Source organism: Etheostoma cragini, chromosome 3 (genome assembly GCF_013103735.1).
Source record: "Etheostoma cragini isolate CJK2018 chromosome 3, CSU_Ecrag_1.0, whole genome shotgun sequence".
Lineage (NCBI taxonomy): Eukaryota > Metazoa > Chordata > Actinopteri > Perciformes > Percidae > Etheostoma > Etheostoma cragini.
In genome coordinates this window covers 1,831,899-1,856,816 of record NC_048409.1, presented here as the reverse complement: position 1 = coordinate 1,856,816, position 24,918 = coordinate 1,831,899, and the positions used below count along the sequence as shown (strand labels likewise).

The 24,918-nt window shown below is 42.7% G+C and overlaps 1 protein-coding gene across 5 annotated transcripts in view; it reads left to right on the top strand.

Annotated features, from left to right (window-relative positions):
* fat3a (FAT atypical cadherin 3a) overlaps window positions 1-24,918 on the top strand; it is a 135,022-nt gene that overhangs the window by 78,875 nt on the left and 31,229 nt on the right. For 3 of the 5 annotated variants that reach the window (XM_034866008.1, XM_034865995.1, XM_034865988.1), the window contains exons 5-14: window positions 727-1,041; window positions 1,803-2,013; window positions 4,973-5,041; window positions 8,312-8,451; window positions 13,431-13,706; window positions 15,079-15,289; window positions 15,389-18,117; window positions 18,247-19,618; window positions 23,332-23,528; window positions 23,713-23,866. In XM_034866008.1, coding sequence (XP_034721899.1) covers window positions 727-1,041; window positions 1,803-2,013; window positions 4,973-5,041; window positions 8,312-8,451; window positions 13,431-13,706; window positions 15,079-15,289; window positions 15,389-18,117; window positions 18,247-19,618; window positions 23,332-23,528; window positions 23,713-23,866 — 5,674 coding nt within the window. The remainder of the gene's footprint in view (window positions 1-726; window positions 1,042-1,802; window positions 2,014-4,972; window positions 5,042-8,311; window positions 8,452-13,430; window positions 13,707-15,078; window positions 15,290-15,388; window positions 18,118-18,246; window positions 19,619-23,331; window positions 23,529-23,712; window positions 23,867-24,918) is intronic. The other 2 variants (XM_034866014.1, XM_034866000.1) reach the window with 1 other exon arrangement.

Below are 24,918 nucleotides of genomic sequence, written 5' to 3'. Positions count from 1 at the left end.
CCCCCCCCCCCCCCCCCCTTTATTATTTTTTGAAAAATCTCACAGTGGCATAGGTCTTCAGAAAGATATTCAGTTCGCAATTACATAAAACAGACAAAAGCAGCCAGGGGGTGGTTAACTTAATGCTTGAAGACTAAAAATGTCAAACTCAGTTTATTATTGATTCATCTAATAATTGGTTCAGCAATTCAATTTTTCAGATCAATTATTTATACAAGACACTATACAGATTAGGTCTAGACCCCACTCAGGGACAGGACCACGGCTACAGCTGCAACCAGGATTTAGGTGCCACCCTAATCCAAGGAAAACCGCGAGGCGAGACAACATAAGGGCTTGAGGGAAGAAGACTTATTCCCTTATTTTAGCTAAAACCTGTCAGCACTCAAATGTGCATAGGAGTGCTATTGAGAGTGTGTGGATTCTGTTCTTACCTCAGATCAAATACCAAAGAAGAAACCATTGGTGAATATCAGGGGAAAGGAACCGTTGGTGAGAATGGTCGGTAAATGAGGCCTAAGGCTTTCAAGTGATACTCATCAACTTGCAAAGTCAGGAAATGTCATGTCACCATGTCAGACTTACCCAGTTTTACCTTCAGATGGTCTAAAGTCAACATCACAAGTTAAAGGAAAGACACTGAAAGCACCAATATGGGCTGTGTCTTTGAATCCAAGATCCAGGCCCTGAATTGTGACCCATTTCCTGCATATGTTGCCCCTGCAGGTGTTGGTGTCAGATGGTGGTCCTAGTCCCAGACAGAGTACAGTGTGGGTGATGGTTCAGGTCCTGGATGAAAACGACAACAAGCCCACCTTTCCTGAGAAGGTCTACCAGGTCAAACTGGCAGAGAGAGAGCGCAGAAAGAAGGGCGAGCCCATCTATCGGGTGTTCGCCTACGACCGCGATGAAGGGCCCAACAGCGACCTCTCTTACAGCATCGTGGACGGAAACGAGGACGGCAAGTTCTTCATCGACCCCAAGACCGCAGTTGTATCTTCACGCAAGGCCTTCACTGCAGGGAGCTACGACATCCTGACCGTATGCCCACCTCCATCTGTTATTAACCCTTTAAATTAATCAACGCTTTGTATCAATGTTTTTAACTCATTTACGTTTTTGCCCTTTTTTTCAACACTTTGGACACTTATTTTCAATGTTCGCAATTTTTTTACATTTTCAACACTAAGTAACGCTAACTTATTAACTTTAGTTTTACAGTTAATGTATGGTCAGTAAACCTCATTTGTAGGAAATTATGCCTAATGTTTGAGTTAGAAAAGCAGAAATTAGGAATTATTGAGACTAAAATTAAAGGAATGGATGTTGATGATAATCACAGACTGGAATATGTCAACTTTTACTCAATACTACTTCAAAAACCCTTCCATTTGTTTTCAAATCCTATAAAATTGAATAAGACGCCCCAAAATTAATGAAAAGTAGAGGTTTGTGGTCAATTTGACCCAAGGACAAAATGAGGGTTAAACATGTCTGCTTACAGGTTTAAGGACCTTTTCAATATCAGTTGGATTGCCTTTGCTCAAAAATTTAGAAAAACCTTTAAAACTATTGGCCACCAGGCTAGGTGAACCCAGAACTTACTGAATTAGTGACAACTGCTTTGTGACAATTTCATAAAAGTTTGGTTTGGGAGTACACATTTTCAACTCGACAGTGCACATTTGCCTCAGCGTGTGCCCCTACCAGTGAATCTGTATCGGTTAGCGTATGTCTACAGCTTGATGTTTCCTTTCAGGCCTCCTCTGAACTCATCCCACTCTACCTCCTGTGCTTCTCAGATCAAAGTGACGGACAACGGCCGTCCTCAGAAATCCTCCACAGCTCGCCTGCACATCGAGTGGATCCGTCGCCCTCCTCCCTCCACCGTCCCGGTGCTCTTCGATGAGCCTTTCTACAATTTCACTGTCATGGAGAATGACAAGGTGGCAGAGATCGTGGGTGTGGTGTCACTGCAGCGGAGCTCCACCCCCTTGTGGTTTGACATCACAGGTAAAATGTCCCTCTAGGTGTGCAGTGTGTGGCCAGGCTCAGTGCATGCTGTGTGTTGCTGTGTGTATGAGGTGCAGCTCAGACACTGTGGCCTTGCTGCTTGATCTGTTATGCCCTGCCCATCCCAGTCACCATGGTGACAGCTTCTCCAGCTGTCAGGTCTGGAGGTTATAAAGTAAAGACAACAGTTGGCAGTCTATAAAGAACTGATGTGGAGGGGTTTTCCTGAGACTATCCCTTTCTAAGTATTATTCCGGACTTCACGTGGTCTTTTCACGATGTCTCTGCTTAGAGGAGGCACTGGCTCGCTCTTAATAAAGATGAAAGATGAAGAACATGCAGAGAAATTTTAAAGCCACTGTGACATTCCCCTACAAACGGTATAATGCCCAACGTGGCACATTTAAATCCCTTGGATCTGTCAAAGTTCACTTTTACCCACTTAAAAGGCTTAACAAGATTATGTCATGCCCAGTACACTAAGCTCAATTTTTTCGCATTATGTATGGTGACGATCCTGGTGTGGTGAAAGTGATTTCATAATTCTAATAATCAGTACATTGGATTCTAATTCCATTAGTTTGTACTGTTATGTAATACTCTGTACGCTGACAGTTCCCCAGCTGTGCATGCTAGATGGACAACAGCAACCGGGAAGGACTCCACTTCCCTTAATGCACCATCCATCTTTCCTTTTGTTGTCTGAGCAGTGACAGATACCCTCTCTCTCTCTCTCTCTCTCTCTCTCTCTCTCTCTCTCTAATAAATTAAATGATACGTCTATACTAATGATTTTAGGAGTGTAGAAAGTCATTGTTCTGATAACAAAGCTGCAGTGACCTAATGCAGACATATGATTGGCCGGCATGGCGATAGGTCCCGTGTCATGTCTCTGCTGCCGGGTCCTGATCCGGTCTCATCTGTCTCTGGGATTAACCTCAGCCTTTACACTAAACAGAAGCTGCTTCATTGGGCACCTGATTAGCTCATCCTGTAGAGTGTGCGCCCCAATAGAGAGGCTCAGTCCTTAACCCAACGGCTGCCGGTTTGACTCTGACCCGCGTGCTAAAGGCCTAACAATAAACCACCAGCACCATCGTAGTCCAAATTTACAAATCAAGCACTTTATTTCAATGGCTACTCTTCAGGTTTATTGTTTTCTTAAATAATTTAGATTTGTAGACAAAAGGACATTTTGTGATTTTGTGATTAAATCTGTGTTATAATATAATAGTCTTCTAATATGTCAGCAAGCAACACACCATCAAGGCTGTGTTGCAGATGTTGATGAAAGCCTTTCACCTTTGCACAGTTAACCATCGTTTGGGTGATATGAATGTAAGATGATCGCAGAAGTGACACTGATCTGTGTTTTTGGTTATTATTTTTAATGAAAGGGCAGAGGAGATTCCCCAAATAAATCCAGTGTGGCAGGGTTCACGTTTTTTTTAATGTAAATTGAGGGAACAAAAGCAGTAGAAAATTGGCAGCCCGTATCGGCTGATGAAAACATCATCAGCATTGCCACTTAAATATTGGTCGATTCCTATTCTTATTTAACCTCACATTCCCTGCGCCACACATTTCTTTTTCATCTTCAATACTGTCATTTCTTTTCGAAATTTTTGGTTTTCTTTGTGATCATGACTTCAGGGCATTAAGATCAAAGGTCAGGCTGAGCCAATCAGATTTAACGAAACATGGAGCATCCTAAACCCCCTGTATTGACAGTAGTAAACTGTCCCGGTCTGATCCCGGGCCAGATGTGAGACCCAGGCCAGCCCATGTCACAGCTGTGGGGGGGTATTCTCGGCACCATCACAATCACATGTTACAGAACAGTCTTTTTGCTGCGTTTGACCAATAATGTTGTGTTTTAGTGAAGATACTATAGTCTTCCAGAGGTGAAGACTGTAGATGAAAGCTGCCCATCCAAAGATCTTTGTTCTAGCATTCTGGAACATTTTCATTTTATAAATAATCCTTCATAGCACACAGGCATCATTGGAGCTTTGATCATTAGAATCAGCTGTGACAGGCTGTTATTTAGCAACAGATTCTCATGAATGGGTGTGTATGGAGATTTATGCACACCAATTCCTATGATATTCTTAGATTAGAGCTCTGTCAGCTGCCGTGCGTATCAGCGGGCGTTGCTAGTAGAGTTTAGCCAACAAAAGATGACAGCGACCTGGTACAGGGCACCGCGAGCTGTGGGCTGCTTCAGTGACCATTACAGTCGACTATAGCCCGCAAAAAGGGAGCGTTGTGGGCGCCCGGATTGCTCCATTGGTTGAGCGGGCGCCCATATATAGAGGTCTACTCCCGACACAGCGGGCCTGGATTCAACTCCCACCTGCGGCCCTTTGCTGACCCCTCCCCAGTCTCCACCCCCCACCCACCCTTTCACTTCTTCAGCTGTCCACGTTATTGAAGGCCTAAAATTCCCCCAAAAATAATTAAATTTTTTTTTTTTAAGTGAGCATTAGGCGGAACAAAAGTCAAATGTAGGCACCGAAACCACTAGTTGATGGTGGTTTGGGTTAAAACACTCCCGGGAAGCTGACACACGTTTTTTTTGGGCAACTGTCTTTTGTTTTTACCGGGACGTGAACGCCTCTCCCGGACTTGAAAGCGCTGTGTTTTATGACCCAAACATCCCCCCCCCCAACGTCCTCCCTACATGTCCCACAGTATTCTTTTACAGCAGCAGTCAGTGTGCTGCTGACAGCAATAAATACAATGGAATTACAGTTTTACCAGTTTTACTGGTGACCAATGGTTCAATGAGAAGCGCCAGTACGTTGAGATCTAACAGAAGGACAGATCAACTAGGTAATGAGATAATGAGATGTAGATTCAGCTGCTGTCTCGGTCCTGTCCTCCTCCCTCTGGCCTGTCGGTCCTTCCTGTCTCACCTTCTCTCTCCTCTCTCTCCTTAATGCTTCATGCCTGGAAGGTCCCAGGTCTTTCCGTGAGATCTTCTATATTCTGCAGAGCACTTGTGGCAGGAACTGTTCCACAGAAGGTATCTCCTTTCCAACTCTCTCTATCACTGTTAGCTGTCTTCTATCTACTTCTTTTCCTTGTTTCCTTTCCTTTTCCTTTTTCTTGTCTTTTTTAATTGATGTTGATCCTCCACCCCGAGGTTCACCTTGAGTGTGTCCGTGTTAGTGTTTATCCTGTGTGTGTGTGTGTGTGTGTGTGCGTGCGTGCTTGTATTTGTGTGTGTGTGTGTGTTTTACATTAATGATTTATTGAAGGGATGAAGGTTTAACACAAACACTTATGAATGAATGCATTACTTCATGCATCATGCAGCCCTTTCTAAAGGCAGGTTCAAACACGCTGACCCATTAATGGTTTTAATGGCAGACTGAAGAACCACATCACACTGATGTCCATCCTGCAACAGAGTGGGGATGGGGGCCACCGTTGAGGGTGTGAGTCTTTCTTCACCCGAGTGTCCAAACATGCAACCTCAGATCAGATGATACAATCCCTAAATGGATACTCGACCTTCGGCCTGGGGGGGCTCTGGTACCACGTACACTTCTGAGCATCTTTATGGTCAAACATTGTGTATGCATATTCACAGACACCTCTGACATACATCTTACAAAAAACATCCCTACACCAACAATCCTGTTGTTGGAGGGTGCATATCAAAATTATGACAACACATGGTTGTGTTTTGTTGTATCCCGGGTAGGGGTATCTGAAAACCTCAAGCCCTTTTGAGGATCTGTTACTGTAACTTTGAAATCAAAATACCGCCCCTGGGTAGACAGGTTCGAGACATATCAAGACATAGTTCTGTGGTCACACAACTGTCCAGTTGAGCCAGTGAGTATAAACTGGCTTTCAGACAGGCAGAGGAGACCAATTTTAGAACCGAGCAGAGGGTTTTTTGCCTCCCCCGTTTTGCGGAGAGGGAAGTTTTCTGTCTCTGTAATTTAGCGTCGGCAGACGGGAGGCTTTTTCTGGACCCAGTAGGGTTCTTGCCAAACCCTCTTCTTCTTTATGTCCTGCTGACTGTCCTGCTTGGATGACAGACATGAGACGTGAGGGTTCTCACAACAGCCATGAATTTTTTATTAATGTACTATTTATTTATTTTTCAAATATGAATGATAGTTTTCACATATTAACATAAAATGTTTTATAAAAAAACCACAGCCATTTCTTAGGGGTGCTAAGGGGGTTCTCTGGGAATTCTAGGTGTAGCTCCAGAACCACCAAGCCCCTCCCTGGCGCCTCCTATGCGCGTCATTGATATTTTTACTTCTAGTTTTTACTACTAATCGCCTTCCAACGTAAAAAACTATCTATTATTTGCCACATATGTACCTGTTAGAACATAGACTGCCTCAAAGGTTGTCCATTGCTGGGATAAAGCTGACGCACTTATGCCCGTCCGCCTCTCCGCCTCCTTTATCTCCGCTATCTGCCTTGCAGCGGCACCTTGGCTGCATCCGGCGCTTAGCGCTGCCCAGAACGCTTGTGATTGGTTTAAAGAAATAAAAACAAGCCAGAGTGTTTTTGTTCTCCTATCCCAGGACAGATATACGGTGTAGCCAGACCATACTGCAGCACTGTCAGAGTATGGTCTCACTATGTCAAAGTAGTTTGAATACTGTTCACTCAGGTAAAGCCGTCCCAATCTGTCTGACTCTACAGATTTTTGCTGTTAAAACGTAATTCTCGCCAAAATGCAACCTAGGGTCTTTTTGTGAATTTAACCGAGTCAAACTTTCATTTAAAAGCATACCTTTTAAGATTTACCGTACTCTTGTTTTGGGTCAAATGGCCTTTAGAATGGGAGACCTAGAGGCGCTACTATCATCGCATCAAAATCACTATTTATAATTACTAAGAAGGCTCGACACAACAAGGGATTTAGTTTCAAGTCTCACCAGGGGCTCTACACGTGAACTCCGCATCGAGAACATTGGTTGTGTTCACAGAGTTTACTAAGAAAGGTTTCAACAACTCACTGTAGCTGTTGTTCTTATCTTTTAGTTTTATTATATTTTATTATTCAAAAACAGTCGAGGGAGGAGAGTAAAGCTGGAAAGCTCCTAAAGCTTAGTTCCATATAAATGCATGGATAATGTGTTGTTTTGTTGTTAATGAAAAACAATATTGACCTTGTATGCTACAGTGAGATGTTAAAAACCTTTCTTTGTAGTAAACTCTAACCATGTTCTCAATGCTGAGTTCATGTGTAGAGCCCCTGGTGATACGGAGCAAAAGTCTCATGTTGTGTTAAAGATTTAAAAATAGCTGTTTTGAGGCTAGCATAAAAGGATCCCTGGCACTCAGAAGGCCATTTGAGCAAAAAACAAGAATACAGTCAATCTTGAAAGTGGCACTTGTTTCCTAATGATGCTTTTATACTAAAGTTTGACTCAGGTACATTCACAAAAAAGAACCTAGGTTGCATTTTGGCAAGAGTTACGCTTTAAAGCTCACCTTATCTGCCTGGGATTCTTGGATTTCTGGATTTCTGTGATGTCTTAGGTTTCATTTCATTTAAACAGATTACATTTAGCTTTTCAGTTCATCATAAATTGTCTGCAGGTCCGCTATGATCTATATTTGCCATGCATCACATTAAAGGCTCATTGAGTTGCCTTGCATGTGAGCAAGGGTGCATGTATACAAACCATTGTATTTAATGATGTGTTTAAAAAGCCGGCTTTGCAAAAGTTTTGTTTGCAGCAGTGGTCCGTGGATGCAGGCAGTCTCTGGTGTCCCCCCGGCCTGCTGGGACCGAGCATTCCTCATGCTGTCTGTAACAAAGTCCTTCATTTCCCAACTCATGTCTTTCCACACATCACCTTTCTTATTAAAACCATGCTGGCTCCTGATGGTTTCCCCTTTAGCATCACACACACACACACACACACACACACACACACACACACACACACACACACACACAAATAGCTTGCATGGCCGGTGCTCATGCTTCAATGTGTTGCTGCGATCCTGTGTGTGCTTTTGACTGTCTGCAGGAGTGTGCGTGTGTGTGTGGGGGGTGGGGGTAGGGGGTGGGGGGTGTCAGCAGCCACCCTGTCTACCGAGGATCATCAACAATGAGCAACATGTGTTAAGCAATGGTCTCCAGTCATGTGCTGTGCGTACAGGTTGGATTACTCTACATGTCAGACTTTAATACAAGTTAGGACATTGCAGCACATGAATGAAAACCATTGGTCCATAAATCCAACTGTCTGCTTTGTGTGTGTGTCTGTATGACTGACCCTGTTCCCCCCACCCCACCCCTACCCAGCTGGGAACAGCGACAGCGTGTTTGACGTAGAGAAGGCTGTGGGGACCATCATCATCGCCAAGCCTCTGGATGCTGAGCAGCGCTCCTTCTACAACCTGACGGTGCAGGCCACAGACGGCACCAACACCGCCTACACACAGGTACAGCCGCAGCTTCATTTCACGCTCGGTGCTTTACAGTTAGACATGTCTCTGTTTTTGGAGCAGCTTAAAATGCTAATGTAACAGAAGCCACAGAGGAAGAACATGTGTCCATGTTACTGCTCCAGTGGCTCAGTGCAGCGCAGGAATGAGAAGAAGAAATATGTTGATTAACCAACACACATGTTGTTCCCCTCATTCACTAATGCTGTTCATTAGTCAAAATGAATGGATCACATTAGATACAAAGATCTGTCTGAACAGAGAATGAACAGGTTTTATTGTCCTTTCAGTAACATTGACAGGCAAGCAGCCACAGGAAGGGTTCGATGAGAATGTTAAAAATTGTGTTACTGTGAAATATCAGGGGACAGACAGTATACGCGCACGCACACACACACACACACACACACACACACACACACACACCCCATAAATATCTTTGGAAGAAAATACGGATGTCTTTAAAGGATTTTCCATCCTTTTGTTTTTAAGGGTTTATTTTTGGGCATTTTAGGCATTTATTTTAACAGGACAGATGAAGACATGAGAAGGGGGAGAGAGGGGGTATGACATCCTGCAAAGGACCGCTGGTCGGAGTCTAACCCGCGGCCCTTGCGTCGAGGAATAGGCCTCTATACGTGTGCGCCTGCTCTACCGACTGAGCTAACACAGCCACAGGATTTGCCGTCCGATTGGGATCAATAACACTGTTCTCACACACTGATGAGCGCTGATCAAAAATAAATCAATTTCTGTTTTTGCAATAGATATTTCTTGCCTCAAATACTTTCAGAAACATACTAAGGAGTACTGATTGGCTGTAGAATGAGAAAGTTTGCTCTGTAAGCATTTCAGCTGGAATTGGTTGGAGGAAGGAAGGAGGAAGACAAACATAATTTCTGGTCTCATGTGCTACTGTCAGGATATGCTGACAGTTTCAACAAATATGACTTAAGGTTATGTTCATAAAAGTCACCTTCTGAACCTTTGGGTAAATAATTAAATATAATAGATAGGGTTCAAACTGTCTCAGGTTATAAAGCTGCGTGCTGTTTGTCACTTTGCCTTTCATCCTCCACTATAACCAGAACACATTCTTCACAAATTGGTTTCAATATTTTTTCACCGTTTCACAAACATACTTCCTTTTCACACACACATACAGATAAAGAGACACACACACCTGTAAGATGGAGGAAGTCTCCCAGATGGAGAGTCAGCATGGCGTCATGCCACCAGGGAATGTCTCCACAGTTGAGCAACAGAAGGCCACCTGCTGCAGTCGCGTTTAAATTTAGACTCTTCGCCTGGCAGCACTCAACTGCTGTCTCCGTTCGCCTCCTCTTCTCTTAATGTTTTCTCTGGATAGCAGTCAGTACAAATCTCCGACTCCATTTTCTGTGTGGGTGTATAGTGCACGTTTTTACTTTCCTACCCCACTCAGTCCTACTCCTGGGGCCCGTTTCATGACGGAGGTTTAACAAACTCTGAGTCTAACCCTGAACTCTGAGTTGATCTACCCTGACATGTGAGCTCTTTAGTTTTTGGTTCCAGAGCAGCTGATTTGGGTTGGTTCAATCAACGCCGAGTAGGTTGACTCAGAGTTAAGGCAGCCATGATACTACAATTCACCATGGTAACCAACACAAACAAACTGGTCGGCAGAAATACTCATGTGCACATACAGCAAGTTTGAACATATATTTAGTTAAAAAAGCGACACGGCGGCTGCTGAGAAAGAGAGCATTTGCGTGGGAGAAAATTGCTGCTGGAGCAAATGCTTAAGTTCCAATATAGTGTATTATAATCATGTTTAATCATAAGTATAATATTACATTTGAATGTAATCCTGCAGGCAAAAAAGTCCTAGGCCTACTAATCCCATTCGGAGGCTGCAGCATCATTAACAGAATTATAATTCATAATTCATCTTTTATTTCAAAGGGTTTTACACATCCATTTTTAATGTCTCATGCTGGTCTTTTTTAGGGAACTCTACAAAACATTTAAAACACGTTTCAGAGCGAGGCGCACTCTTCGTTGCTATGCTACAGTGGCTTTACTGATATGCTCCGCATCACCAATGTTGTAAAGAAAACTGCTGTTGGCAAAAACATAATTTGACACAAAGGATGTTCTGGGATGTAGAGCATGTCCACGGTGGGTGATGATAGTGATAGTGATTCTGAAATCGTCTGGAGACAGAAATCCCAGAGTTTTTCCTTATTTCAGGGTTAACTAACTCAGTTTTCACTAAACCTGCTTTCTGAAACGGACCCCTGGTCCTGCTGCTGTTCTGTCCTTGATAATCCTCCCAGAGTTCAGCTGGGATATTTTGGCAGGGGTACAGTCAGCACTGTGGCTCAGTGGTTACCACTGTCCCCTCACAGCAACGAGCTCTGGGGCTCAATGTAGCCCTTGATCTTTTTCTCTCTAAGGATTTAAAACCTTTAGCTTTTCTCCCACACCAAAGGACTTGCAGGTTCTATGGTATTTAAAGGTCCACATAGCTGCAAGGGTCCCCTTGAAATGATGCCATCTGCTCATGTCTGTGTGGTTCACCCAGACATCTTGCCAGACAGCAGACTTCACGTGGAGCATGGACATGTGTCAACATGTCCACCTAGAGACCGGATGTACTGTAGTGTAAACAGTGTCCACTGTCTGCCCTGCTGTCCTCAATTGCTTTGGAGTATATCAGAGCCTTTAAGTGTTCAGTGTTACAGCATACCATTTGGGTCAACATGCTGTCCCAGCCATGTCTAAAGGTCAAAGAATGTCTACCTGTTCCATTGGCCAAACTCCAAGGCTGCTCTTGGCTGCATCAAACAGCACAGCCTCCCTGCCCTCTCCCTGTCTCTGTCTTTCTGTCTTTGTGTTTGCGTTGACTCAGAGAACTGAACAAATGCAGATAATGGTGCACAGTTTCAGTCAGTCTCTCCTCGGGGGTATTTATGGTGTGGCTTTACAACCCTGGTCTCACAGAATTCTTTGAAAGGATCATAAACTGTTACGACCGGATAACTTGGTGGTGCCCCCCCACCCCCCCCGGAAGACTACGGAGCCCCCCGGGGGTCAGTTGAGAAGTAGCTATAGAGACCAGTCTTATTTCTCCAGGTTGTAGGACAGCTCGTTTTGATAAAAATGAGTTAGTAGCTCATTGTTAACCTTACTACGTTAGGAAAGATGTGCCATTTGGGATTTAATATTATTTCGCTATAGAGTAATTGATCCCAGAAGACTTTTCTACTTTGCTCACGTTTATTAAACTGATTTCTTTCTTTCTTCTCCGCCGACCCCAGGGGGCTCTGTAGGAAACAATGTCAATGTAACGTCAATGAGAAGATGACGCAGCATTAGTAGCAACTCTGGTAGCGAGTAGTATGAAAGAAAAATCTTTTTTTCATAATTATCTATAGAAGATTGTCATGTTACGCTGTTTTGAGAACAGTCGATCTTCAGCTTTTAGAATCCATGCACCAGTGATTTGTTGTTGAAACAATGTTTTTATTACAAAGTATTTTAACAAGAAAGTAAAGTAAAGAATAAAAACTTTGTAAGTATACCAAAAAGTTGTGATCAAAAGAAGACATGATGTGCTTGGTAACACTAAAACACTAGGGATTGTTATTTTCTTGAGAAAACTTCAAATGTTATAGAGACTTATTAACATTAGAGACGGTTAGAGAAAGCAATTTACACTTTAACCCATTCACAGACACATTCACACAGTCATACACCCATGGTGCATGGCACTGGCCTGCCAATGGGACCAACTGAGTTGAGTGTCTTGCTCAAGGACTCTTTGACTGTCAACCTTTTTGTTAAAGGACGACCCGATCACCTCCTAAGCCACAGCCCCCCAATAAGCAAGAGGAACTGATTTGATAATAAAACACTGACACAGACTCTGAAAAGGCACCAGAGTGGATAGGCCGATGTACGGATTGTACCACCCTCGTTTAACTGCACACATGTACTAATGTACCAATGTATTTTCTCATGCTACTGTCCAGTTTCACCTCAAGAACTGATCAAATGAAATGTCTCACGTTGATTTCCTGCCTCTCTGCCTCTCCTCCTGTCTTTTCCTGACTCCAGCTGGGCTTCATCCACAGTCATCTGTGACTCAGGAACTTTCCATGACACACACCAACCAAAAACACGCTGCTTGATTTCTCTGCAGTCTGTACCATGGCACACATCCAACTGGGTTCAATATGTATTTAATTCCAATGACACAAAACATAGTCATGTACAGGTTTGCGAGTAGGGTTGTCAGACATCTTGTATTTCTTAACACCATTCACTTCTATGTCAATGTTGACTTGTACATGAAAGCATCATGGAAATTGACATTGCCTCTGCAAGCGAATACACAAATGCTGCAATCCTAGTGTAATAGACTGATTTTGATAACTTTTTGTGAACTTTTCAAAAAGGAGAAATAAATTAAACTAGCCTTTATGTCCCTGTGGAGATGAATAGCTCAGCCCTCATGGGGGCTGGGACCGTACTGACAGACCAACATCTGTCCTCAGCCATTGTTGCTGCATTAATAATGGCTAGGAGATTCATAGCTAACACTCAACATGTCCTTTCACTGATGTACTCCTGGAAAGTTTTCAGTCGGATGACGGAAAAATGTTGGTTCTTGAGAACTGATTCTCCAGCTCTATCTCCCATAAATTATTTTCATATAATATGCATTAGCAAAAGTGTTTCATAAGAAATGCTAAATGAAGAGGAAATGTTTATATTCAACATATCTGCAAAATGTTCAATGCCAACATAACATGTTCATACTCACCTGGTAGGGTGTTGCTCCATGAAGGCTGACCCGGGTTCCAATTCAAACTGCGGCCTTTTGCTGTGTGTTTAAAAAAGAAATACCACAAAATATCCGCTACTCTGCTTGACAAACTACTACTGCATCCAAGGAAGGATAATAGAACCAGTTCAATGATGTGTTGCAGGTTCACATCATTGTTATGGACAACAACGACAATGCTCCCATCTTCTCCCAACCAACCTATGATGTCACTATTTCTGAAGACACACCATCTGACACTGAGGTGGTCCAGGTTCTGGCGTCGGACCGTGATGAGCATCACCGGCTGACCTACTCTCTGCAGAGCTCCATCGACCCCAGCAGCATGCGTCTGTTCCACATTCACCCCACCCTGGGCACTATCTACACCGCCCAGAGGCTGGACCATGAGGCCTGTGCCCAGCACATCCTCACTGTCATTGTAAGTATATGTCACAGTCTCTGTCAATCATTCCATTTAGGATCCTGTGCTAACAGCCGGACTCTTTGACCATCTCAGTTTTCACTGGGGGGGGTTCAGTTTTGTCTGCATTGTTGTGTTTAATGATGTTACCGCTGGTAAAATATCTTCACTAATTAAATCCATACTTTAACGTGACTTTATAACCATCAAGCCTCTACGCCTGTTTGGATATGCAGAATCTTTGGATCTGCTAAACAAATTATAGACCACAGATACCTGTCCCATGGCTCCTAAATATTTTAAAGTGATGTAATCTGTCTAACTGACAAAGGGGGGAAGCACCAGACTGCCATACTGCTTGGACATAGTATAACTTCTGATCTGGAGATACTTAAAGAAATGTTTCAAAGGAATTAGGGGCATGCATCTTTCCCTTAAGACAATCCGTTATGTATTTAGAAACGAATCAGGTACAATACATTTTAATACGGAGCGATTCATGGCAATTTGATTCAATGTTGAAGTGATTTGGTGTGATACGATGAGATTCAATTCAATCTGATAGATACAGTTAAAGGTCCAATATGTAAAATATTTACTGTAATAAATCCAAAAATGACCCCAATATGTCATCAGATATTGAGGAAACATGCTAATTTAAAATACTATCTTTTTTGACAACAATGCTAATGAAGGTATTTTCTCCTTTTGAAATCTCCTTTCTGTGACGTAATGTCTGTTAGTTTTTGGGCCTGAGTGTTGATATCAACTGCCCAGTTTGACAGCCAGGCCGGGTTGCCAGAGCTACCTGTAGAAACGTAAAAACTTAAACCCAGGTAGTCCAGCTCTCTACACCTGGAACATAAGTACAGCATGGTATACCTGATATGTACTGAGCCCAATTATGGAGCTACGCTCGTCCACCTGAACAGCCACCTGGGAGAACCAGCATGCCTAACAGTCCATGTGGAGTCCACTCTGTCTGTGGTCCATTGATCACATTTAGGAGTCTTCTTTCATTCTTTTGAATGGCAGATAATACTAGGCTTGGGCCCAGGTGATTTAGCCCCCGTTTGCTACATCGTTAGCTTGTTTTGTGGAGTCTAACGTGGCATCCAATTTCACCAGTTTTTGCATCTGCTTTACTGGTTTTGGTGCCATTGCAGCAGTCACTCTATAATGGACAAAATGGGATAAATGCCCAAGTTAAATTAGACTGCTTAGTCAGACACTTTCAATAAATTCACCAGAACACACCACCGCTCAGCACTGCATCGTAACAAGAAGTCCCCACATTTGAGATTTCACAATTACATGATCATCAGATTTTATTCAGTTCAATGTGACCATGAAAGACTTTTTTTTTTTTTTTTTTTTTTTTTTCTCACAGGTGAAGGACCAAGAGTTTCCATACAGAAAGAACCTGGCTCGCGTGCTAATAGAAGTGGAAGATATAAACGACCATGTACCTATCTTTACCAGTGCGCTGTATGAAGGCTCAGTCTATGAGTCAGCAGCAGTGGGATCAGCTGTTGTCCATGTGACCGCCCTGGACAAAGACAAAGGCGCAAATGCCGAGCTACACTACTCCATTGAAGCAGGTAGGCACATCCGCTTAATACTTGCTCTTATGTATGTTATAATACTGTTGTATACTCTACCATACTAACACATTGTTAACATTGTTTTTGTATTTTCAGGGAACACTGGAAATGCATTCCATATTGAACCAGTTCTGGGTATCATCACTGTTGCACATGACCTGGACTTGTCCAGCATAGGGCATTATGTTCTGACTGTCAGAGTCACTGACAGTGGCTCCCCTCCGCTTTCTACCACCACTATAGTGCGCATTGCGGTCACCCTCTCTGACAATGCCGGCCCAAAGTTCCCTCAGCCTGAATACCAGGCTGAAATCACAGAGAATGCTGTTGTTGGGACCTCAGTCACCATGGTCAGTGCAGTCAGCCAGTCCACCCTCACTTATGACATTAAGCAAGGAAACACAGACCGTGTTTTTCAGATAAATCAGTACAGTGGAGTGATTTCTACTCAAAAGCATTTGGACTACGAGACTAAAGCATCATACACCTTGCTAGTCCAGGCCACCAACATGGCTGGCATGGCCTCCAATGCTACTCTGTTAATCCAGTTAGTAGATGAGAATGATAACCCACCTGTTTTCCAGCAACTTCACTATCATGGCAGCATCAGCGAGGCAGCACCAGTCAACAGCGTGGTCTTAAACTCCGATGACTCACCACTCGTAATCAAGGCCACCGATGCTGACCGCAACCAAAATGCTCTGTTGGTCTACCAAATCGTCGAAGACACTGCAAAAATGTTCTTCACAGTGGACTCGGGAACTGGCTCCATAAGAACCATTACTAATCTAGACCATGAGACATTTGCCACTTTCCAGTTCCATGTTCATGTGAGGGACAGTGGCAGGCCACAGATGACGGCAGATAGTCCAACAGAAGTCACAATACAAGTGATTGACACAAATGATTCACCTCCTCGCTTCACCCAGAATGCCTATGAAACTGTTCTGCTACTCCCCACCTATGTAGGAGTAGAGGTGTTGCAGGTTTCAGCCATAGACCCTGACAAAGATGTCCCCGCAGAGCTCACCTACTCTCTGACCGATGGAGTACTGGAGCACTTTGCCATCAAACCTTCCAGTGGAGTCATCACAGTCAAACACAACAACTTCTCCAAAGAACGTTTCCGTTTCAGTGTGAAAGTTTCAGATGGGAAATTTTCGAGCACAGCTTTGGTGACTGTTCTTGTTCGAGAAGCTCTGGACTCCGGTCTAAGCTTCACACACAGTCTTTACTCTTCATCTATTCAAGAGAATGTATTAAATATTACCAAAGTGGCTGTGGTCAATGCTGTGGGAAACCGTCTCAATGAACCCTTAAAATACACCTTGTTGAATGCCGGCACAAGCTTCAGAATCCGTCCAACTTCTGGTGTGATCCAAACCACCGGTATTCCCTTTGACCGTGAAGAGCGTGAGTTCTATGAACTGGTCGTCGAGGCGAAAAGGGAACATGACCGTCTGCATGTGGCCAGAGTTATGGTTAGAGTCCAAGTCGAGGACATAAATGACAACGCCCCTGTGTTTGTTGGACTTCCTTATTATGCAGCTGTGCAAGTAGAAGCTGAGCCAGGATCGCCCATTTTCAGGGTCATGGCAGTAGATAGTGACAAAGGGATTAATGGAGAGGTATCTTACTATCTCAAGGATGACCATGGCCACTTTGAGATCAACCGACAGTCAGGTGGTCTAAGCCTCAAGAGGGCTTTTGAGTCTGACTTGTCCAATGTGGAATACCAGATGGTGATATATGCCAGAGATGGTGGCTATCCACCTCTTTCATCTACTATAGAGTTCCCCATCACAGTAGTCAACAAAGCCATGCCTGTCTTTGACAAACCATTTTATTCTGTTTCTGTGAATGAGGATGTGGCTGTGCACACCCCCATCCTTGGCATCAATGCCACTAGTCCTGAAGGTCAAAACATAATCTACACTATAGTTGATGGAGATCCGTCTCTTCAGTTTGACATTGGATTTGATACCGGAGTCATAAGTGTCATCCACTCTTTGGACTACGAATCAGCATCATCTTACCACCTGACCATCAGAGCCACAGACTATCTAACTGGTGCCCGTGCTGAGGTAGATGTAGATGTGGTTGTCCAGGATGTAAACGATAACCAGCCTATATTCCAGAAAATGTCCTACAGGGTTGTTTTGTCTGAAACAGCCATGATTGGAACTCCGGCACTTCAAGTTATGGCCACTGACAAAGACTCAGAGAAGAACAATGTTGTCCGGTACCAGATCTTCTCTGATGTGCATAACAGCACAGAATACTTTCACATTGACATCAGCAGTGGATTAATCCTGACAGCACGTATGCTAGACCATGAACTTGTCCAGAAGTATAACTTCATCGTCAGGGCCACCGATAATGGCTTTCCACCACTGAGTAGTGAAGTATCAGTTATAGTTGTGGTGAATGACATTAACAACAATCCACCAGTTTTTAATCAGCTACTCTATGAGGCATACGTAAATGAGTTAGCACCTAGGGGTCACTTCTTAACTTGTGTCCAGGCATCAGATGCTGACAGTTCAGATGTAGACAATTTGGAATACAGCATTTTGTCAGGAAACGAAAGAATGAACTTTGTGATGGACAAATCGACAGGAATCATCACATTGTCCAGCCACCGTAAGCAAAGAATGGAGCCTGCCTACAGCCTTAATGTTTCAGTGTCTGATACAGTGTTTACCAGCACTGCACAGGTTCATATTAAGGTGTTGGGGGCCAACCTGTATAGTCCAGTGTTTTCACAGAATACGTATGAAGCAGAGTTCAGAGAGAATTCGGCTGTTGGAACCAAAGTAATACAAGTAAGTGCTATTGAAATTCATTAAATAATGTTTGCTCCTTTAAATAATTTCTCAGAAGAAATATTTATAATATAGTACTGGAATATAAAATACACATCTGTATTGACCAAAACATGTTTTTTTTTCCAGGTAAAGGCAACAGATGCAGATCCTGGAGTGTTTGGTCACATCACGTATTCCTTTGTTAATGATGTGGGCAAGGACCAATTTAGCATTGATGCAAATGGTCAGATCACCACTGTAGAAAAGCTTGATCGCGAGGACCCAGCCAATAAGGACATTGTTCTGACAGTGGCAGCCCAGGACTCAGGTGGACGTGTCTCTTACTGTACAGTACAAGTTACTCTGTTGGATGATAACGACAATGTACCTTACTTCCATGCCACAGTGTACCGAGCTTCAGTCAAATCTGATGTGGCTAAAGGTTTTTTGGTGACACAGATTCAGGCTTTTGATCCTGATGATGGGATTAATGCCAAAGTGACATATTCACTTTACAGTGAGGCACATGTTCCTGTGGTAGACATTCTGGAGATAGACCCAGACAACGGTTGGATGGTGACTAAAGGCAGCTTCAGCCACTTGAGGAACTCTGTTTTATCCTTTTTTGTGAAGGCTATGGATGGAGGAAGTCCAGTCCGGCACTCTTTAGTGTCTGTCTACATCCATGTTCTTTCTCCAGATGCCTTCATTCCTTCCCTCAGCCAACATCAATACTTATTTAGCTTACCAGAGGACACCCCTATAGGTTCAGCCATAGGGACGGTGCGCCTCAGCACTTCTCCTGAATATGGCTTAGTGTCTGCTTCCTATGCCCTGGTTAATGGAGAGACTGGAGAAAACAACCTAGATGGTGTATTTCTGGTGGAAAAGGATACAGGTGTGATCAAGCTTGATAAGTCCTTGGACCACGAGGTGATAAAAGGGTTCCACTTCAAAGTCACTGCCACTATACAACAGGCTAAACTGGATTATGTGACTTCTGCTGATGTTGAAATCAAAGTATTAGATCTGAATGACAACAAACCAGCGTTTGAGGCCAATTCCTATGATGCCACAGTTATGGAGGGAACGTCAATTGGAACCAGAATCATTCAAGTCCAAGCTCTTGACCCAGACTCAGGGGGGAATGGCCAGGTAACATACAGTCTTGGGACATTAATCCAGTCAGAAGCGGGTTCAGACACGTTGTTTGGCACTTTTAGCATTGACAGCAACACAGGCTGGATCTCTACATGCAAGGACCTGGACCATGAGACCAATCCATCCTACACGTTCACAGTGGTGGCCTCAGACTTTGGGGAGAGCCTGTCTCTTTCCAGTACCACCACTGTGACCGTAGCAGTGTCAGACGTCAATGACAACCCCCCCAGGTTCCTGGAGCAACACTATTTTGGTTCGGTTCAGGAGAGCGACCCGCCAGGCGAGGTGGTGGCTGTGCTGAACACCAGAGATGATGACAGCTCTGCCGTTAATCGTCAAGTCAGCTACCACATCACTGGTGAGTACCACTGGACATGTCTGCTAGTGCATTGCTACAGTAGAGGAAGACATGAATGCTGATATTAGATAATTCTACAAAACCCTGGATTTTGTCCAATTATGTTTTTATTGCATTTAATTATTTATTATAGTGTTTGCTCTTCAAAATATTTGTGCACGTTCACTTGAAGTAAAACTAGGGAAAGATTGTTTTTTAATGGCAAGTAAACTATAGTTATTGGATGGTTAAGGGTGGGCAACAAAAACAGTTGGTTATGATTAGGGAAATATTGTAAAAGTGTAAATTTAAGGTGTTTGACAGGATGCAAACTTGCATGCAATTCAGACACTGTCCATCCTCCATCCTGTCCTCCACACCCTTAAATGAGACATAGTATGCTCATTTTCAGGTTCATACTTGTGTATTGGATTTCTACTAGGACATGTTACATGTTCTAAAAACACATTGTTTCTCATAGTGTCTCTGTCTGTCTGTCTGTCTGAGTATACCTGTCAGCCTCTGTTTCAAATTCTTGCATTGATAATTTGGACAATGGTCAGAGAACTGACTTAGCTGATTTGCTGCCTGGCAGATGGTAAGGATTTGGACATTTGGACTTCCCAGGGGACTAAGACAGAGGACTACCATGCCCACAGTAAATATAGCGCTAATTAAGGACTTTTAATAGGAAGGAAATCCTTCCCCTAATGGCATTGTAATGAGCAGCAGCCAGACAGCTAGAGTGAATGACAGACGTGTGAGTGATGTGACCTTATAGCTGACAGCTAAAGAGGAAGAGGCAAGGGGGAATGAGCTGCTGCTACAGTGCAGGGAGGGAAAGAATAAAAGATAGAGATATAGATATATCACAAAACCAAGCAAACGAGCTGTCGAGAATACTGATAAATGTGACCTTTCTCACTTCAAAGACAGAAGCACACTATGGTACTTCATCTAAAAGTGCCAGAGCAAATCACAACAGAACATCATCATATGTTCTGCTGCGAAAAGATTTTCTTGGTTTTCTTTATAGCGATACTGATGTTGCCTGACAGAAGGGAAGGTATTTGATTTGAATGATTTAAAAGAATTTTTACTTTACATTTAATTTTTAACTTTGGTATGTGTGGGTGTGCACAATTTTTTTATAGATTACTTTATTAAGCCACTAGTCATGTCCCGTTGTTTGGCTCCAATCCTCCTGATATTGTTGTTGCCGTTGTCCACGTTGACAGAGACAAGATTGTTCTCAGGAAGTACTTCTTTGAGACTGTTGGACCTCGGCTCTCCGCTGTGGTCCTTTTGGAAATTTGACTATATAATGACTAATGACTAGATCCCTAAACCCCTTCTTCTCTATGGTGTAAATGGAGAACATGTCTTTGCAGAAGTAACTCATGATGGCAGACTTGATTTTCTTTGCCTGTTTGGAATTTTTTCAGAAGGAGTGGCTCTGGCAAATATCTCATTTAATGTCTGAGGCTGTGATTTGCCACAACTCAACTTCCCTGTTCTGTTATTCTTCATCTTCTGGCTGTCCCTGTACTGGCTCTCGTGGGATTTCCCCAGGTGGAGGGTTGGTGTGTTTGAGCCTGTAGTGTAGCACCAGCGTGTGGCAAACTTTGCAGAGGATGGTTTTCTGGTCCGTGTCTGACTTTTTGTAGCCGAACCACATGAAAACAACAGAAGTAACCCCCATTTAGGTACAATCTCTTCTAGTTTTGGTTGTGCTGATTCTCAGACCCTTTCCACATGTTGTGCCCTATCCATGTCTCCACTTCCAAGCCTCAGAATGTTTAGCGGAATCCAGAGGTTTTTGACATTACAATAGAAAGAATATAGAAAATCATGAGAAAGACATGTCTATATTAATACTACTACTACTACTAATAATAATAATGGATCCATTATTAATCCCACAAGGGATAATTACATGTACACACATTACATACAGCCCCTAAATTACACACACATGCTCAGACCTATACATGCTCTAAATGGAGAGATGTCAGAGTGGGGGGGGGGGGCTGCCCATGGAAAGGCACCCTGAGCAGTTGGGGGTTTGGTGCCTTGCTCAACAGCACCTTGGCAGTGCCCAGGAGGTGAACTTGCACTATTATATACGATACTATATTATATATTATATATACTATCCTGGCCTATTGCCAGGGTAACAAACAACACAGACCAGTTCACAATGCATTTAATTTATCCATCATGAGAGAAATATTAGTATTCCATTACTTAACTCCTCTAGAGTACTTGAATGAAAGGATATTGAAACCTTATATCGGCACTTTTATTCAAAATATTGCTTTTAGTGTTATTTCTTGTTATTTATATTGTCCATTGTTTGTATTAGAGTTGGACTCACATTATATTATCCTGAATGATGTCATTTTCTCCGGCTGCGGTTCCCCCGCATGATATTTGAAATAGGCCGTACTTAATCGGTTAAACTTGATGTCTTTTATGTGCAAAAGCTACAGTAATAGCGGATTTGGAAAATCCACAGAATCCTTTTTGAGAGAGCTTATCCAGGAGAGAACTGGTAAACTCTGCAAGACTCTTTCAGTCCAGCCCACGTGCCAAGCACCTTTGTGACCAATCACGTTTGTGACTAATTCTTTATTTCTAATGTGGATTCATATGAATTAAAATACACTTGTATGTATAAACTAGTTGATTTTCAAAATATGTTTGAATTTGACTGTCAGTTAATGTTCCTTTGTAATTTCCACTGTTATGTAATAGTGATGTATTTACTAAAACATCCTTTTATCCACATTCAGTGATATTGTCATGCCGTATACACTGTAGACAGCAACTTCCTCCACCCATCGGTCTGTAAGAGAGGGCGGACTGCATGGAGATGGATGGGTGGAGGACTGTGTTTCTTCAACTTGACAATCCAGTTAAATGGGTCAGCAGCCACCCAGTGCTCTCATTAATCCTCATATTGTGGTCCAGCCTTTATCTACTGCTGCAACATTAATGTCCCTAGTGCCCACATAAAGCAGCCAGTAATTGTGTGATTATTTATTTATTTTTATTTATTTTTTTATCAAGAGAGTTATTTCCTTTTCAACCTCTAAGATTAAAAATGTAAGTGTGCAGCGAATCAACTTCACAGCCAGTCACGCAATTACAAAGAGCGAGGTCACATTCAGATATAGAGACTTTTTTGTGGAAAACAAGCACAGATGGCAACATGAAAAACCTTTATCTCAGAAACTGGAAAAAGAATAGCAGACACACGAACAAGTTAGATTGTTAAGGTATTCAAGTTTATTTAAAAGTAATAAATGACTATAGTAGCTGTAACACATTTTAATTTTTAAATGGAAATAACTGTTGTGAGGGATGCGTCAGGACTTGTTTAGGACAGGAAACACCAAGTTTAGGACTTGGACTTGTTGGTCTTCAATAGGGACTTAATAGCAAAAACTTGAGGCTTCACTATGCCCCTCCTCTACAAATAAATGAAGTACTTCCCTTTTTAACACTGATACAGGGCCCTATTATGATAAAGCCATGTGCTTCGTGATCTGAGGAGTATTTGTCTTATTTTAGTGTTTGGTGTGACTTTCTGTTTAAATGTATGCCTCGCCGAAGTTACGTACTGTATATGTAATTTACAGTGCTCAGCAATTTCTGGGAAAACTCCATGTAAGCCTCCATGTCTAAAAGGTTCTTCACTGATCCAGTCTGTCACGGCCTTGTCTCTCCAGGTGGGAATTATCGTGGCGTGTTTGCACTGGGTCTGGTTCAGGGCGAGTGGAAGATGTATGTGAAGTGGCCACTTGACAGGGAGGAACGCAACCTCTACATCATCAACGTCACTGCCAGCGATGGTCTCTTTGTTTCCCAGGCAACAGTGGAGGTGACAGTGATAGACACCAATGACAACAGCCCTATCTGTGACCAGGTAAGGAAGGAAACTGCTTGTTGTGCTTTTTAAATGACAGATGAAACCACAGTGACGGTTAAAGTCATTTAATTTCATGTGTAATTTTATTCTTAATGTATTTTCTGTGTGTGTGTGTGTGTGTGTGTGTGTGTGTGTGTGTGTGTGTGTGTGTGTGTGTGTGTGTGTACATGTGTGCCTGCAGGCTGTGTACAATGCCTCGGTTCCAGAGGACGTCCCAGTCAACAGTGTGCTGCTGAGGGTCGGAGCCACAGATGCAGATGTGGGCACCAGTGCCTGGATCCAGTACTCCTTACATGGTCCTGGTTCCCAGGACTTCAGCATGGACCCAGACACTGGTATGATTGCAGTGTGGCTTTGAAAACAACACAAACGACTTTCTTTTTTGGATATTAAATATTCTAGTCTCACTAATCTAAATACTCCGTGATAAAAATCTAGAGAGAATTAGCTGCAAAGTAGAATACAAACATAACATTATTATTCAGCATGTTGAGCAACAACATCATAAATAATATTGGAACATCAAACTTTACCTTATAGGGATGAGGTTACCTAACAAAACATCAAGGCGTTCCTATTTCTATGCATATAGCTTGTATACAGTATATGAGTATGAGCATCTGTGTATATAGAAAATAAATGACACTTTGATAAATTTAAAAGCTTTTTCTGGGTGCTTGGTCAACGTTCACCCTCCTTCCCCAGACAAAGCTTTCCTGTTGTTTGCGTGCTTTTGACCAGGCATTTGGATATCTAATATTACATAACAATATTGGAAATGTTAACATCCTAGTGTCCTAGATTCAGATCTCCAGTCCTCTGATGTAGTCTTTACTCTTCTGAAATGTAAAATCAATGAGAAGGTCTCTGGGCGTGTTGTGGTCCAGCCTTTATCCACTGCTGCAACATTAATGTCCCTACTGTCCACATAAAGCAGCCAGTAATTGTTTAATTATTTATTTTTAATCATTATTTTTTTCACCAAAGGGGTTATATCCTCCTCAAGGTCCCTGCCAGTCATGCAATTACAAAGAGGGAGGTCACAAAAACAGATGGTAACATGGAAAACCTTTATCTCAGAAAGTGAAACAAGAATAGCACACCAAGTCACACCTGAAGAGTTAGATTGTTAAAGTGTTCAAGTTTATATAAAAGTAAGAAATTACTATAGTAGCTGTAACTCATTTACTTTTTCTAAATGGAAAAAATTGTTGGGAGGGATGCATAATGACTTGTTCAGGACAGGAAACACCAAGTTCAGGACTTGAACTTTTACATCAGTGTCCTAGATTCAACTCTCCAGTCTTCACTCTTCTGAAAATGTAAAATCAATTAGAAGGTCTCAGGGCGTTGGTTGTTAAAGAGGCTGTAAACCCTGTAATCCTGG